General features: G+C 41.7%; 1 protein-coding gene across 12 annotated transcripts in view; it reads right to left on the bottom strand.

Annotated features, from left to right (window-relative positions):
* Window positions 1-12,557, bottom strand: part of MARF1 (meiosis regulator and mRNA stability factor 1) — a 51,140-nt gene that overhangs the window by 20,755 nt on the left and 17,828 nt on the right. For 3 of the 12 annotated variants that reach the window (XM_060172920.1, XM_016185339.2, XM_060172930.1), the window contains exons 8-16: window positions 12,114-12,533; window positions 11,648-11,805; window positions 11,405-11,563; window positions 9,296-9,488; window positions 8,265-8,443; window positions 6,692-6,772; window positions 4,856-5,092; window positions 4,608-4,727; window positions 3,861-4,036 (exon numbers count right to left, since the gene is read on the bottom strand). In XM_060172920.1, the coding sequence (XP_060028903.1) occupies window positions 3,861-4,036; window positions 4,608-4,727; window positions 4,856-5,092; window positions 6,692-6,772; window positions 8,265-8,443; window positions 9,296-9,488; window positions 11,405-11,563; window positions 11,648-11,805; window positions 12,114-12,533 (1,723 nt within the window). The remainder of the gene's footprint in view (window positions 1-3,860; window positions 4,037-4,607; window positions 4,728-4,855; window positions 5,093-6,691; window positions 6,773-8,264; window positions 8,444-9,295; window positions 9,489-11,404; window positions 11,564-11,647; window positions 11,806-12,113; window positions 12,534-12,557) is intronic. The other 9 variants (XM_007516528.3, XM_060172921.1, XM_060172925.1 and 6 more) reach the window with 5 other exon arrangements.

Genomic DNA, 12,557 nt, shown 5'->3' with positions numbered 1-12,557 from the left:
CACCTCACCTTGAAGTCAAGTAGCCAAAGTAAAGTACATCCCTTCAGTGCTAACTTAAAGTACAAGTAGCAAATACAGAGGATGTTTTCTGCTTATAAATTTATTGTATTTCAAAGATCCATAGGTAACTTAGCTAAGTGAAACACTCTCCCACAGAAACAGAGTCATTTATGGTCTTCAAGCAGAAGAGCCCAATTACTGCTACTGGAGTGAAAAGGTGGCTTTGAAAATAGGAAGTGGCAATACAAAACTAGCATAATAAAAAATTCAGTAAGAAACAGGTCATTGTGATTCTTTTGTAAGTTCATATAATTAGGACAACAGTTTCATTATAAAAATAATCAGGTGCGGGGGTCAGGAGGTAGCACAGTGGGTTAAGCGCAGGTGGCGCAAAGCACAAAGATCGGCATAAGGATCCCGGTTCGAGCCCCTGGCTCCCCACCTGCAGGGGAGTCGTTTCACAGGCGGTGAAGCAGGTCTGCAGGTGTCTGTCTTTCTCTCCCTCTCTCTGTCTTCCCCTCCTCTCTCCATTTCTCTCTGTCCTATCCAACATCAATAACACCAATAACTACAACAATAAAAACAACAAGGGCAACAAAAGGGAATAAATAAATAAATAAATAAAATAATCAGGTGCAGCCTTGGAGGTGGTACAGTGGCTAAAGCATTGAATTCACAAGTACAAGGTCTTAAGTTCAATCCCTGGCATCACATGTGCCTGAGTGGTACAAAGGTTCTCCCTTTCTCATAAATAAATAAATGAACCTTTAAAAAATAATCAGGGGGCAGGTGATGGCACACCTGTTTGAGTGCACATTACAATGTGCAAGGACCTGGATTCAAGTCTCAGTCCCCAACTGTAAGGGGGAAGCATCAAGAGTGGTTACACAGTGTTGTCGCTCTCCCTCTTTCTCTTTTTTAATTTCTTTTTTTTTTATTATCTTTATGTATTTATTGGATAGAGACAGCCAGAAAACGAGAGGAAAGGAGTGACAGAGAGGGAGACACCGCAATATTACTTTATCACTTGCAGAGCTTTCCCCTTGCAGGTGAGGACTGGAGATTCAAACCCAGGTCTTTGCACATTGTAACATGTGCACTCAACCAGGTGTGCCAGCACCCAGCCCCACTCTCTCCCTCTCTATTTCCCCTTCCCTCTCAATTTATGCCTATTCAAAGTTAATTTAAATATGTGTTAAAATAAAACAAAATAATAATCAGGATGGGGATGTAGTTCAGTGGGTAGAAAGTGTGCCTTCTAGGCCTTTGGTTTGATCCCTGGCACTACATTAACACCAAGTGCAGAGGAAAATGGAACATATGGATGGTGGAGTGGTGCTTAGGGGATTCTCTCCCTTCTTCTCTCTCTTTTTTAAAGATTTTATTGGGAGTCGGGTGGTAGCGCAGCGGATTAAGCGCAGGTGGCTCAAAGCGCAAGGACCAGGCATAAAGATCCTGGTACGAGCCCCCGGATCCACACTTGGAGGGGTGTTGCTTCACAAGTGGTGAAGCAGGTCTGCAGGTGTCTATCTTTCCCCCTCTATCTTCCCCTCCTCTCTCAATTTCTCTCTGTCCTATCCAACAATGACGACGACAACAATAAAAATGCAAGGGCTTTGGGAAAACAAGGAAATAAATAAATATTAAATAAATAAGTATCCTAAAAAGGTTTTATTTATTACTGAGAAAGTTAGGAAGAGAGAAGCAGAACCAGACATCACTCTGGTACATGTGCTGCTGGGGATTGAACTTGTGGCCTCATGCTTGAGAATCCAATGCTTTATCTACTGTACCACTTCCCAGACCACCTCTCTTTCCCTCTTATAAGAAGAAATTAATTGTGGCCTGAGAAGTGGCACAGTGGTTGGAAGATTAGATTTAAAGGTTTTAGGTTTGGTCCCTAGCATTGCATGTGCCACAATGATGTTCTTTCTGGTTCATTCTCTCTCATTCTCTTTCTCTCTCTCGCGCGCGCGCATGTGCGCGCGCGCCTTTTCAAATTGGAGTGGGGAGGTGGGTCATGTTCAAGGCTCTGAGTTCAATCCAAAACACTGCATTAAAAAAATAAAATGAAATGAAAAGTAAGTAGTGAAGGAGCTAGGGAGACAGAATAATGGTTATACAAATGGCTTTCATGCCTGAGGCTCTGAGGTCCCATGTTCAATCCCCAACACCACAATAAACCACAGCTCAGCCATGCTCTGGTGACATGACATGACATGACATGACATGATGGGAAAGTGACATCAGAGACAGGAGAGAGTGGTATAACATATGGGCTCTGGTGTGGTCAAGACTAAGAGGGAATCTGAGTAGGTGGATAAGCTTTGGAACAAAATTTCCCCTCTAAGAGAAGAGTTCCCTGATTGTTCTTATCTATTTTCCTGTAGGAAAGGAGAAAGTGGGTGAACTAAGGAGGTCGTGTTGCAGGCCAGAAAGAAGTATGTATTACTATAAAGGTAAAAATTTACTGAGTTGTTTATAAGAAGCAACTCAACTTGTGTGGGCATCCAGAACTCAGACTCTCACCCAAATCAAGATCCAAATGTCCTCATCCTTTACATTTATTTTATTTTTTAAAAAGAGCTTTCATTTAATATTTATTATAAGTAGAAACAGATAAATTGAGAGAATGGGGAGATATAGAGGGAACTGTTTCACAATTCATAAAGCTTCCCTCCTCCAGATGGGGACGGGGGCTTTAACCCCAAGTCCTCACATACTATAATGTGTGTGTTCAAGCAAGGTGTACCACCACCCAGCCCCTAAATTCACTTCCACATTTATCAACTTCAGAAATGTCAATCAACATGAATTTCAAAAGTAAATTGGCAGTAAGAGATACCACCTTCAAATGCTAGAAACTATCTTTAGAAACTATCAGGCTGGGGGGTCGGGTGGTGGCGCACCTAGTTGAGCACACATGCTACAGTGCACAAGGACCCAGGTTCGAGCCCCGGGTCCCCACCTGCAGGGGGAAAGCTTTGCAAGTGGTAAAGCAGGTCTGCAGGTGTCTCTCTGCCTCTCTTCCTCTCTAGCTTCCCTCCTCCTCTCAATTTCTGGTTGTCTCTATCTAATAAATAAAGATTAAAAAAAAAGCAAACTATCAGGCTGGGGAGATACATAATGGTTATGCAAAAGACTTTCATGCATGAGGCTCTGAGCTCCCAGGTTCAATCCCCAGCACCACCATAAGTCAGAGCTAAGTAGTGCTCTGGTCTTTCTCTCTGTATCTCTCTCATTAAAATATATATAAAATATTTTAAAATATATTATTGGGGGGGTTGGGCAGTAGCATAGTGGGTTAAGCGCACATGGCACAAAGTGCAAGGACCACGGTAAGGATCCCAGTTCGAGCCCCAGGCTCCCCACCTGCGGGGGGGGGGGTCCCTTCACAGGTGGTGAAGCAGGTCTGCAGTTGTCTGTCTTTCCCCCCTCTGCCTCCCCTCCTCTCTCAATTTCTCTCTGTCCTATCCAACAACATCATCAATGACAGCAATAATAGTAACAACAAGGGTAACAATAAGGGCAACAAAAAGGAAAAAATGGCCTCCAGGAGCAGTGGATTCGTAGTGCAGGCACTGAGCCCCAGCAGTAACCCTGGAGGCAATATATATATTTTAAAAAGAGGAAATTATGTTTAAAAAGAGATCACTGACAAGCCAAAATGCTCCAAAAGGTTATCGAAGAGATTTGTAATTGCAGAATTTGGGTTATGAATATTTTATAAATCCATGCTGGTACTTTTAAAAGGTCGAGGTGACACCAAAGAACTTTAAGTTCATTATACGGTTGCTTCTGGTAGGGTTAAAAGTCTGCAGCCTCCTCACGGAAGCTGGTGGCTCCCAAGAACCAAATACCTGTGTTGGGTGGTGGGGGTTTGTTGTGAATCCATTTAACCACTTTGATGCCATTCTGTGCAGTGGCAATGTTTACACCTGGGACACAGGTGATGAAGTGCTCTAGAGGAACACCCCCTAGGTTTTCCTGCACAACTTCTAATTCACCAAACTCCGAAGCATAACATTCTGGGAAGCTGAAATGGGACAGAAACAGGCTAATTACAATTAAAGAAAAGTAAAGCACTTGCTAAACAAACTTTTCTGTGCATGTACCAGGATTAAGGTCCCAGGAAAGCAATCTGCTATTTCCCTCTGGTATATCCTGATAGTACTAGAAATTCCTAGACAAATTTCTCCAGCCCAGGAGGTTAAAAAGTAGGGCAACTGAGTTATAACTCAGTTTGCCTTAACTACGAGAGGCCTTAAGGTGACTTATTCCTGTGCTAACCCCTAGATTAAGTCTACCCATCTGTAACTACAACTATCTACTACAATGCATGCATACATCTGTTATAGCACTTGGAATAATCTCTTCTCTGTGGAGTAGAAACTAGCCTATGTTTAAGTTTCTAAAGTTCAGCACAAATGCAAATTTTCTTGTTGCACTATTGAGCAAAAGAATTGCATGTCAGAGATATCTTGACAGCCAGGCTAAAAACATTAGGATGAAGTTTTTTTCAAAATTTGGTTGAGGAGAGGTGTGGGTACAGGCCAAACTATGCAGAGAACTGGGACACTGCATCACAATGTCTGTGGCATGTTCACCTTAGCAAAGGTACAGTGCCCTCATGTGTTTGCAGCAGACTGTGAACCTGGGGTGCAAATGTCTTCAAAGAGAGAACCACAAAAGGAATCTTATAAGTGTCTGGATCAAATTCATGTTCACTGCAGAAAGAGAACAAAGAGGTTGGTTGACATTTCTCAGTGGCTTATAAAAGGTTCTGGAGGTAATTCTAACAGATACTTTATGACCTTATATAAAAAATTTTTCTCAAGGGAAATGAGTGGCATACCTGAAATTCTTATTGGAACAATGCTGTCTGCAGATGGGCTCATGATATTCCAACTCTTCAAATATAATTGGGCTGCAATTGGTTGAGGAGCCATCGTGCGACTGGGAGGACCCCAAGGGGCTCTGTCTGGCTTGACTGCTGGGTAAGAGACAGACCAGTCTCCCATTTCCTTGTTCACGGATTGCAACTGTGTCTGTTAATTTATATAAATCTGACACATTCAACTTGTGCCCAAACCTAAATGCAAGGAAAAAAGAGAGTGATGCTGACTCAACAATAGAACATTTTCCTTTGATTAGACAGAAATTTCAGTCCTGTTTAAGTAAGAGCTATAACCAAGAAAGCCTTTCTCTTTTTGAAAGTAAAACTAGAATTATGTTCATAAATTCATTCTCTTCCAAGCCAGTGATGCTTGGCACTCCTTCAAGCTATCTTTGGCTCACTGTCTGTTATGATCATGTCATCTGGTACCTACTCCTCTGTCCTCTCTCTTCCCCTACTGACCTCCCATGCAGTTTCCTTTTTTTTCCCTTCCTTCCTTCCTTCCTTCCTTCCTTCCTTCCTTCCTTCCTTCCTTCCTTCTTCATTTATAAAAAGGAAACATTGACAAAACCATAGGATAAGAAGGGTACAATTCCACACAATTCCCACCACCAGAACTCTGTATCCCATCCCCTCCCGGTAGCTTTCCTATTCTTTAACCCTCTGGGAGTATGGACACAAGGTCATTGTGGGATGCAGAAGGTGGAAGGTCTGGCTTTTGTAATTGCTTCCCCTCTGAACATGGGCGTTCACAGGTCAATCCATACTCCCAGTAGGGTGGGGTTCTAGGGAACCCCATGTAGTTTCTATAAATGACCTCCCCTAATTCTGTGAGGGAGGAAAATAGTTCTTTCCACATGGCTCCCCTTTGCTTCCAAAGCCCTCTGTATTGCCTTTCACCTCTGCTCTCTTCCTCCAGAAGAGGACTGTTCCTTTTCAGCTACTCTCTAACCTTCCTTCTACCTCAACCTCATGACCTAGGCTTCCTCTGAGACTGACTCTTCAATCACCTTTCCCAGTTTTGGCTTTCATGTTGAGAGCTCATCCTTCCCTGCCTTCACTTCTTTAATAATTCAGTGGCTCTGTTATCTACAGAACAATGGTCACATTCTTGGCTGTTTCTATCCTCTGATTCCTCAAAGTATTTTCTCTTTTCTACTCCTTTTAGTGAGTTTGCTTTGTTCTATATAATCATTTGTGAGTATCTTCTCTTTCCCCCAAGACAGAAGCTCCTCAAAGAAAGGGCTGTCTTCCCAGCTTTGTATTCTCCATGGAGTCTCTTTCTTTCATCCCACAGTACTTGCTATGCATTTATTACACACTAGGTAGTAAAGACATGGTGTTAGTTCAGAGCCAGTTCTTGTTCTGAAGCCTACAGTCTAGAAGGTGTTAAAATTGCTCAATCAATGAATAATATATTAAAAAGTCAATTGGGGAAAAATAAAGTATAAGCTTGGGGTATAAAGTCTAAGTCTGCTAAAAAAAAAAAAAATGTTAAAATCTACCACCGTCTTTGCCTCATTTCCTCTGAGGCAGGAAGTTCCTTAAGAGTCACCACCACAGTTTTATGTATAGAAGGCACTAATCAGTATTGACTGGTTCAGTGGAAAACAAACCAGCAAAAACGTAGTCAGTGGTTAGTGGAATATATTGACTGGTATGGTACTGAACTCTCATGCCTCAGACTCCCAGTTTGGTCCCCAGTGCCACATGTACCAGAGTGGTGATCCAGTATCTCTCAATGTCATAGGAAATAAAAAAATCTTTAAAAAAACAAAAACAAATCTAACTTACTTTTTTTCATAGATATCTGTAAATTTAAAAAGAGGCAGACAACAGGCAGGAGCATCCTGAAGAATACATATCGTTTCTGCACTGTAAAACAAGATTTTAATCAATCAGAGCAGGGCAGGGGTAGATAGCATAATGATATCTTATGCCTGATGCTCCCAAGTCCCAGGTTCAGTCCCCTATACCACTATAAGTCAGAGCTGAGCAGTGCTCTGGTGGGAAAAAAAAAAAAAAAAAAAATCAGAGCACAGACAACTTCCTCTTCATTCCAAGTGGCATTTTAAGAGAGTTCATAAAAGTGAAAACATGATGTGTATGCAAAATAAATTTACAAATTTTGGATATATCAGAACTTATTTTCCAGAAAAGACATAAAGAGAGGATTTTAGGTACAAATTTCAGAATATCAAGTTACACACTGGAAATTTAGTCAGACTCAAGCATAGGGATTCTTATATCTGTGGATCAGAAGGGCACTGACTACACAGTGGGACAGACATGTTGTTAACAGCAAAAGACAGAAGAGCTTGAGTGACTCCTGCTATAACGCACTTCATAAGTTACAGATATAGGAGAGGACTTCCTATAATTGAGGACTCACAAGTGAAAATAATTTCAGGAGGCCAGTGGTGGTGCACCTATGTGAGCACATATATTACAGTGTGTAAGGACCCAGGTTCAAGCCCCCAAGTCCCCATCTACAGGAAAAAGTGCTTGCAGGCTTCTCTCTCCCTATCTCCATTTCCCTCTTGATTTTTCTGTCACTATCCATTAAGTAAATAAAGATAGTTAAAACCACAGCTTAAGCAAACAGAAAGGCGTGCATGCGCATGCGCGCGCACACACACACACACACACACACAGTGACTGGATTTAACACGAGTTAAAGGATTATGGATTCTTTCCCTTTTTTCTGTTCCTGAACTTTTCAAATTTTCTACAATGTATCTTATACCCTATTTTATTATAAAAACCTGATTTGAGATAAGGTACAGTACATGTCAGAGAAGATTTCTGAGAGTCTAAACATGAAGAACAGAATGCTGTTTCATAAGCTTCCCCCAAAACAAGGAGAATCAAAGAAGAATGAAAGCTTGTTGTGAATAAAAGTATCACTAGATTCCTAAGACTGACACAGTCAGACACATGGGGCTGGGCATCTCTAACATTAGGAATATCTCTGCAAGCTGAGAGACTGCAGCTGTGCATCATTACTCTTGAGAGACAAACCCAACTTATATTAAGATTTGAAGATCTTTCAGACTTTCCAGGTTTATGAACTACTGTAGAGGTCCACTATTTTTAGAACCTGTTCTGTAGCCTCTTATTTTGCTCCTCTGCATCTGCCAAATTTTAGCTGTATTTCAACTTTGATTAATCACTTGAATGTAAGTGCAATTATTTCAGCTAGTTTATTCCTAACTTCTGGCTTATTTCCAACCCTATCAATTGAGAGTAAACTCTATTGCTTACATAATCATAACGAGAGGGCCGGGAATGTGATAAATTTTTCTTCTTTCCAAAACTGTTTCTAGGCCAAAGTGTTACTTCCAGAAATAAATGACTTCTTTCTTACCTCAGTATAGAGAGTGATTTATTAGCAGTTCCTGTGGAAAGTGAGACCAGGATCTTCTTGCTGCCAATTTTGTATCTGTGGAGGCTATTCACTGCACTGATTGCTTCCTGCAAATTCTCCATCTGAACCACAGCCTTGAGTTGGTAATCCGTATGGGGACTAAGCTCCACACTCTTCACCTGTGCCAGTAAAGAGGCAAGCAGCAATTCATGTCTGCCCAGAACCAGTGCTTCCAGAGGGAACCAGGGGGATTATGTCTGAACCCTGCACTTCTGCCAACCTGAAACTAAGTGAGTAATCAAAAGTGACATTCAAGGACATTATATTGAACTGGCCTGCTCCTAGCTCTGGCATACCTAGCTCTCTGAGGGATGCTTGAGGGTCAAACACATGCAAGGGATGTTATGGTCTTCTCTAGACTCTGCAAACATTCTGCATATTGAGGACCATCAATATTTCAGCTGGTAGAGTGAAGGATATGCACACCTGAGGTTGTCACTTCAAACCTTTGTGCTGTATGTGCCAGAATGGTGCTCAGGTTGCTCTTTCTCTCTCTCTCATGAAATTACTCATATGAAATAAAGTAAATCTTTAAAGAGAAAAGAGTTATATGCAACAGGTGCATTTTTAGTAAGCTTCACTTAAAAAGAGACAGAATCAGATATATTGAGCTGTTGGAAAAGTCATGAGGTAATTTTCTATACAAATATGCATCATGACTTCTCCAACAATCCAGTAGTTATTAGACACATTTCTGTATATGGGCAGTCAGAGCTAACTAAAACTCATTAGTGTTTTCTTTCTCAAAGTGGCCTTTAAAGTGTGCTCCTGCTGAGGTTCATGCTTTCTGAGACTCTGTCCTGAAAACTGCATGCAGACCATCATGAGTGGACCAGAGGAGAAAAGAAGGCATTCTGACTTGCTGGGGAGTACTCATAGCCCAGCTGTGGCTATGAGTTGAATTTAGTTCCCTTGACTTAAAGTGCCAGCAAAGAATAAAACATGGAGAAGAACAAGAGGGGAAAGGTTACCTTGCCATGCCTGGAAAAGGCTTCCTGCATGAGTTGTTGCAGTTCCTTCCGGGATAACCTGTAGTCGATGTTGCTGATCTGGATGTCAGCACCATTTGCATATGGGTCTGGGCAGTCGGCAACAAGGCTTGGGTTTACGATGTTGAAAGCAAGTGGGGACACTCTGTTTGAAAGATTTGGAGACATACTCCTGCTTAAAACATACATATTGAGATTATTTTATAAACTGTTGCTCTGTTTAGTATAAATCAGTCAGGCTTTGACACTATAGATAAAAATGGCATATTACGGGAGTCGGGCGGTGGCGCAGCGGGTTAAGCACATTTGGCACAAAGCGCAAGGACCTGCGTAAGGATCCCGGTTGGAGCCCCCGGCTCCCCACATGCAAGGGAGTTGCTTCACAAGTGATGAAGCAGATATGCAGGTGTCTGTCTTTCTTTCCCCCTCTCTGTCTTCCCTTCCTCTCTCCATTTCTCTCTGTCCTATCCAACAACAATGACAACAATAACAACAATAACCACAACGTTAAACAAAAAGGACAACAAAAGGGAAAATAAATATTTAAAAATGGCATACTATATCAGATTTGCTTTTCAAATGTGTTTTCTAAAATGTGATACAGATTTAGGCTTATTATCAAAAGTATGGTCTTGACTCCTTAGCAACCAATAATGTATTTAGTGTTAAATACTCTTTCATTGCATAACTTTGCACTGTGGTCACTTATTGTTACAAACTAGCTCATGATAGCACTGTACGTCACTGAACCTCTCCATGGCTCTGAAAATACCGGATATATTTGCTTATAAGTTGAAGTCCTCTATATAAAAGAAGGCTTTTAATATGGATTTCTGGTGTAACTTCTCGGGTCCAAAGCCTCTTTCTCTACTGAGTCTTCACCAACTTAGCAGGGTAAGTGCAATGTCAGAAGGAGCTCTTGGGATGCAATACATCCTCAGGGCTCCTTTTCCCCAAAATTACTTGGTATGAGTTTAGTAATTGTTGTATAATTTCAGTGGTTTACAGAGATTCTTATGGGGCAAGGGAGATAGTATAGTGGTTATGTGGAAGACTTATATGTCTGAGGCTCCAAGGCTCCAGGTTCAATGCCTAGCACCACCATGAGCCAGAACTTAGCAGTGCTCTGGTAAAATAATAATAAAATAATAAATCATCGAGACCCTTACTCCTCAAACAGCTTCCAATAATAACTTTATGAATAAAAATAACCAAATGTATGTATGTCTAGGTTGCTCTCTTTCCTCAACATGATGAAGCCACAGGAAAATAAACGGTAAGGGCATCTTAATATCCCCACCACTAGTTCCAAGGGCTTCTTTCTTTCTTTTCTTTTTCTTTCTTTCTTTTTTTTTTTTTAATTAGTGATTTAATAATGATCAACAAGATTTTGGGATAAAAGGGATACAATTCCATACAATTCCCACCACCAGAGTTCCACATCCCATCCCCTTCATTGGAAGCTTCCCTATTCTTTAACCCTCTGGGAGTATGGGCCAAAAATCTTTATGAGGTGCAGAGGGCAGGGGCTACTTTTGACCTCTGACCAAGCTTCTCACATGGAGAAATGGTGAGACACACTGCCCTCTAATGATAGCAAAGATTACCAGAGGAAAAAGGGACTGGGGAAGAAAGGATGAATACCTTCTTTTTTTTTTTTAACTTTATTTATTCCCTTTTGTTGCTTCTTTATTGTTGTAGTTATTATTGTTGTTGTTATTGATGTCATTGTTGTTGGATAGGACAGAGAGAAATCAAGAGAGGAGGGGAAGACAGACAGAGAGGGGGAGAGAAAGACAGACACCTGCAGACCTGCTTCACTGCCTGTGAAGCGACTCCCTTGCAGGTGGGGAGCCAGGGGCTGGAACCGGGATCCTTAACACAGGTCCTTGCGCTTTGCGCCACCTGCGCTTAACCCGCTGCACTACCGCACGACTCCCAAGACCTTCTTTTACTGCATGTTCCTTTGTATTGCCTCAATTCTTTAAAACAGATATATTATTTCATAATACCTCTTATCATGTCTAACTTTCCCCTTTGCCCTTTACCCCTCCCGACCCCCCCAACCCCCAATGCAGAAACTGGACTTACCGAGAAGACCAGGTCTGAGATGTAAGCACAGAACCAACTTGCCTGGATGCAATCAACTTGCTAAAAGCTGATGGGTAACTCACTTGGAACATAGTCTCCTCTTTATCTTTTTTCTCTATGGGAGAACTGGCAACACTTCGGGCACTGGGGTTCTCTTTTCTATTAGAGGAGACAATTGAGAAAAGGTCATTTGTTTCCCTTCCTGTGAGATAATTCAGCTATGAAAAAAGTAATTGAACCTACTTTGTATGGGTTTTGTAAACGGCTTCAGCTATCCCCGAGTTTTTAGGGATGGGCACTGCAGCACTTGAGTTTCTGTGAGCAGGTGTCACCAGCCTGAGGTGACCTTGCTGGGATTCACTGTTTCTAGAACTACTCTTTGACTCCATGCGGCACAGCTCCTTAAACAAAGATAAGAACCAGTTAAGTTTTTCTTAATTAATTGAGGGGGGGGAACTAGACCATCATTCTGGCACATGTGATGCTGGGGATCAAACTTGGCATCTCATGCTTGAGATGCTCTCTTGGGCCACAAGAATAGTGAAGTTTTTAATGGAAGCATCCAAGAAGTGTCAGACTCGAAAGAGAAAGCACCTAACTTTGAGTATCTCAAAAATGAAAAAGGCATGCCAAAAAAGAGCAGAGTGGGCAGGGAAAACAGAAACTAAACCTACTGCAAACTTCAGAAAGCAAGAAGTATCAAAATTACCTGTAAACTTTTCACATTTGCATTTTTTGTCACCAATCCTGAATTTGCCTGCGACCCTTTTCCAGGTGATTTGGCACTGGAAGATTGTTCACTTGCATCTTTGATGAGGCACAATTTGGGATTTTTAAGTTTTTTTGGAGACTTCACTTTGTCAGCAATGGTGCTCTTTGCTTCACAGAGCTCTCGATTTTTTGGAGTAAATGACACAATAATCCTATTACCAAAGACATCTTCATTTTCCATTCGCTTCTGAGCCCGCTCTGCACTATCCTGGTTGATGAAGCGGAGAATTGCACTGCAGCCTGTGATACTCATCACTTTCCCGCCACAGTTGTCAGACAGGCGTCTGAGCCTGTTGCTGATGCTCTTGCCATCTTTGTTTGCTGGCAGGTTATAGACATAGAGCAGAGTGTGGCACTGCTGATACAAAGGAAAAGTGTTACA

Source organism: Erinaceus europaeus, chromosome 15 (assembly GCF_950295315.1).
Source record: "Erinaceus europaeus chromosome 15, mEriEur2.1, whole genome shotgun sequence".
Taxonomy (NCBI): Eukaryota; Metazoa; Chordata; class Mammalia; order Eulipotyphla; family Erinaceidae; genus Erinaceus; species Erinaceus europaeus.
This window is presented reverse-complemented; position numbering and strand designations above follow the sequence as displayed.